At 45.6% G+C, this 4,023-nt stretch overlaps 1 protein-coding gene across 1 annotated transcript; it reads right to left on the bottom strand.

Moving 5' to 3' along the window:
* Window positions 1-946: 946 nt before the first annotated feature.
* Window positions 947-3,313, bottom strand: BMF (Bcl2 modifying factor; the record flags this gene model as incomplete). The annotated part of the gene is made up of 3 exons (XM_009074432.1): window positions 3,242-3,313; window positions 2,008-2,328; window positions 947-1,110 (listed from the first exon to the last, which is right to left on the bottom strand). Coding segments are annotated over exons 2-3 (480 nt in total), but the record flags the coding sequence as incomplete, so codon positions are not given.
* Between the last annotated feature and the right edge of the window lie 710 nt (window positions 3,314-4,023).

The raw sequence follows: 4,023 nt of genomic DNA, 5'->3' as shown, positions 1-4,023 counted from the left end.
CAGATTGCACAGTTAACAGAGCACCAACCCACTTGCAGTCCATTGTCTGAAGTCAGCAAAACTTCTTCATATTACAAGCAGATACACACTCTCCTTGCTGGGCTTGCATACAAGCAGCAAACTGCTGCCTACTGCCAAACCTCTGCCACCTCTGACCAACTCTGCGTGGGCTGGGATTTCATTTTCAACTCTACTCAACAGGGCGAGGAGGGCAAGGAAGAAAGAATCAGGGGTCCTACCGATGATGGTTATTTTTTGCTTATTTTGTTTCTTTGGCAGGGTGTGGGGTTTTTTTAAAGAAAACAAAATCAAGATTCTGGAGTGTGTTTCTCAGACCTGATGGCATCTTACAGCTGTCTTTTGTTCTGAGGAAGTTAGTCACAAGTCAGAGACACTAGCTAGGACTGTCTGACAGAGGAGCTGCTAGCAAGTCTAGCATGATCTAATTATACTCCACAACATTTCATAGAACTACCCTTAGACAACAAGGAGTGTCAGAACAGACTCCAGGCTTATTGTTATCTCCAAGATGAGGAGCTGACATAAGCCACAGATGGCCACTTCTTCCACAGAAGAGAAGCGGCTGGTGGTGAGGAGAGTGGAGGAGAGGAGTAAAAGTTGTAATAAAAAGCGAGGGGGGAGATCCCTGGGCAAACTCTGCTGCTGCTAAACTGGAAGAGCTGGAATAGCAGCAACTAACACAGAACAGCTACCGTCCAGGCAATAAATGCAATCCCACACATTCTCTTCCTTCCACCTGCCAATCTTTAGGAAAAGCCATCAATCTAGCATAAGCAAAATCCATCAGGATACTCCTGCCATTTTATCACTCCTGGAGGTCTGCTGCCTTAAACAACAGCCCACTTAGCTGATGCCTGGAGCCAGTCTTCTAGAGTACCACTCTTGGATAGGTAAACCTCCACCGTCCCCTCCAGAGACACCCTACCCTCTGTATGTGGAGCCGGTGGAACTGGTCAGCAATGCACTGCAACTTCCGTGCAATCTGCACCTCGGCACGTGCTTCCCGCTGACCTTCCTGAGGTTCCTCATGGAGGTGTGGATCCAACACAAAGCCAGCTGGAGGGACATGTAAACGGTAACCAGCATTCCCTACAAAACAGAGATCAGAAGTCATTCTTCCAGTGCAAAGATTAGTTTTTCTACTCAATACACTTCATGGAGTAAAGACCTGCACATAATCGTAAATTTCTTGACTCAGTTAAAGTCCAGTTCCTGAAGCCCAAATAATGACTGTGCACTGTAACTGCACAGTAAAACATTTGCTCAGCTTTCAAGTAGATTTACATCAATTATGCAGAGCATTGTTTGCTTCTCATAGTCAAATGAGTGGCAGGATCTTACAACTGGTTTCTTTTGCTTGTTTATAGTTCACCTAAGTACTGTGTTGTTTGGGCTTTTTTAATGACAATTTTGCAGTTTTACAAGATCTCTGCCTCAAGTTGTCTCCCCTTAAAGGTTGCAGTATCTTTTCTGTCTCAGTTTTCTGGCATTTAGTGGGACTGATTTGAGTTAAAGCTGAATCACATACACGAAAGTGAGTGGTGTCCCATCAGTTACTAGTAAAATACTGGATGGACATGCTACTTAGTCAACAACTCTAACTCCAGTAACTTTTTGCATTTCCCTCTCTCCCATCCCATGTGGATGAGATCACTAGCAGTTAAAAAATGTAAGTAAATTGTATGATACAAGGTATGGTAATCACTTAAACATCAAGCAGTAAAATAAAATGTGACAGAATAAAGCCAAAAAGAGAAAGAGTGGGAATATCAAAGACAGAAGAAGCAATTAGCAAGTGTCTGTTCCCTGCAGTGGACAGGGAAGGGTAAGAAAATACAAGTTGTCTTTCTTGAAGGAGTAGGACCAAAGCAAAGTAATTTCAGTTCTTTAATAATACGGCCCAACGAAAGAAACCTTGCTTGACTGGGGAAGTGCTAAAGGGACAGTTTCCTTGCTGTAAAGCTAGTGACACTGGAGTGCTCTTACCATAGAAGAGTCTCCGTGGCTCTTCAGTGACTCCACAAGGCAACATAACATCCTGACTGGAAGAGGATGGGCTGAGTGTTTGAGTTGCCTTGTCCTGCTGCTCTGGATGCCTGATACCGGGACCACAGCAGTGTGTGAGGGGGAATAGTTGAAACCTCCCCAGAAGACAGCTGTAGGACTGGTTCTGTGTGAAAAAGCCAGTTGCAGTCATCTCACCAGGCTGACCTGCAAGTCCAAAGTCATCAGAGTGAAACACGTCATCGTCCAGCCCATCCAGGCTAGAATAGTCCTCTTCCAGATAGCTGGGGCGATCCATTGCTCCTGCAATAAAGGGACATTTGAGGAAACAGCTAAGACACAACAAGAACGTTGTCCAGGAGAGAATGCCTTTTGTTCCAAAAATAAAATACTCTTTTTCCCACACCTGCCTGCTTCCCTCCCTCCCAGTGCTGCCCATCTGCATGGGCAGGAATGGTGACTGACTCTGTGGCAAAGACTTTGCAGAAAGTCTTCAAGTGCTGGGCCAGAGAGAGACAAAGTTCACACATGTGTAGGAGTCCACTCACAGCTCCAATTCCACAACTGTTCACAAGGAGGGAGCCAATCCCCAACTTCAGCGTATGGAAACTGAAAAGACACTGTTTTAAAAAGCAACTCCAACCCTTCAATAGCCCCATGGCCAGTCAGCTTCTTTGGGGTCTGCTTTGCTTTGGCCTGCTGTATTTGAACTTTATGCTGTACCCTACTCACTTTTAACCATCTATTACTGATGAAGAAAAGCTCCTGTAATCACAAGGCCGCAAGGCCAGACTTTTAAGAAACCCTAGTGGCGGCAAAACTAAAGAGCTGGCAAAACCACTTCTCCATTACTTCTCCCTATGAGGGCCAACTTTCCTTTCAACTTCTCATTTCTTCCCTCAGCGCGACTTAAGACATGCTGAACTTGGCAGTGCAGTCAGTTCATTAGCCCTCTTACCCTCGATCCTGCATGCACTATCAGTGCAGTAGTTCGCCCTGGTACTAAGAAAACCATTGCTGGTGTCAGTGTTTAAAGCAGAACTTCTGTAGTTACCACAGTAAACACTCATGAGCTCTGCTTCAGCACAAAGCTGGACAAAGGTGGTGGAGAGGATAAACCCCCATAAACCCTAAATTATTATTTCAGAACTCTTTGCAAACATAAAGCAATTAGAATCAGATTTACCAAAAATGCCACAAGTCCCTTTACTGTTACCTGTGTATCTAACCCAATTGGAAGACAGACTCCTAAGAGATCCATCTCCAGGATTTCCACCCAGTTCCAAACAAGGCAGTGAAATTCAACTCTTCATGTCTCTTCCTTTGCTCTGGTTTGCGAAGCATTTAACAGAATGGAAGACTAGCAAGAGGAATTTCAGGCCTGAAGGAGACATTAATAATAATTTTATAAGGATGTGTTCAGCACTGCCCTTAGTGCTCCCATCTCCCCCCAGGTGAGCAGCACTCAGGACACCAGTACTCTAGAGGAGACAAAGGGACCGAGCAGTGCAAGAACTATTTGCGCAGGGCTCTAACTTGGGAGCAGTATAGTTATGTAAGTTGCTGCATCTCAGCAGTTCACTCAGTTGAGCCACAACTCCCAAAGAAATGTCTGCAGAGCAGAACAGGTACTAGTCCCACAACTGATCCAGCTCTGCTGGATGACAGCAGTGGCACCGCACTCATAACATTCTCATCCATGGCTTAAAGCAGCACACCAAAAGGAGTTACAAGCCCGGAGAGGCAGGTGTGATCTCCTTGCCTGCTCTGCTGCTGGATCACAGTCACCTGACAGAGAGACAGGGCAAGAAAGGATTTTGTCTTTGCGGCAAAATTTGCCAGATCTCATCTGTCAGCCCCACTGGGACACGGGCGAATGCGCAGCAAAGGCACTGAGCAAACCCCGAACAAAAGAGAGTTTAGAAAGAAAGGACTTTAACTCGACCTCCTGCATTACTCTCCGACCCTATTGCAAAGCTCTTCGGAAATGCCGAAGAG

This window comes from Acanthisitta chloris, unplaced genomic scaffold, assembly GCF_000695815.1.
Source record: "Acanthisitta chloris isolate BGI_N310 unplaced genomic scaffold, ASM69581v1 scaffold15735, whole genome shotgun sequence".
Classification (NCBI taxonomy): Eukaryota; Metazoa; Chordata; class Aves; order Passeriformes; family Acanthisittidae; genus Acanthisitta; species Acanthisitta chloris.
The sequence above is the reverse complement of the archived record's forward strand: the minus strand, read 5'-3'. Positions and strand labels throughout refer to the sequence as shown.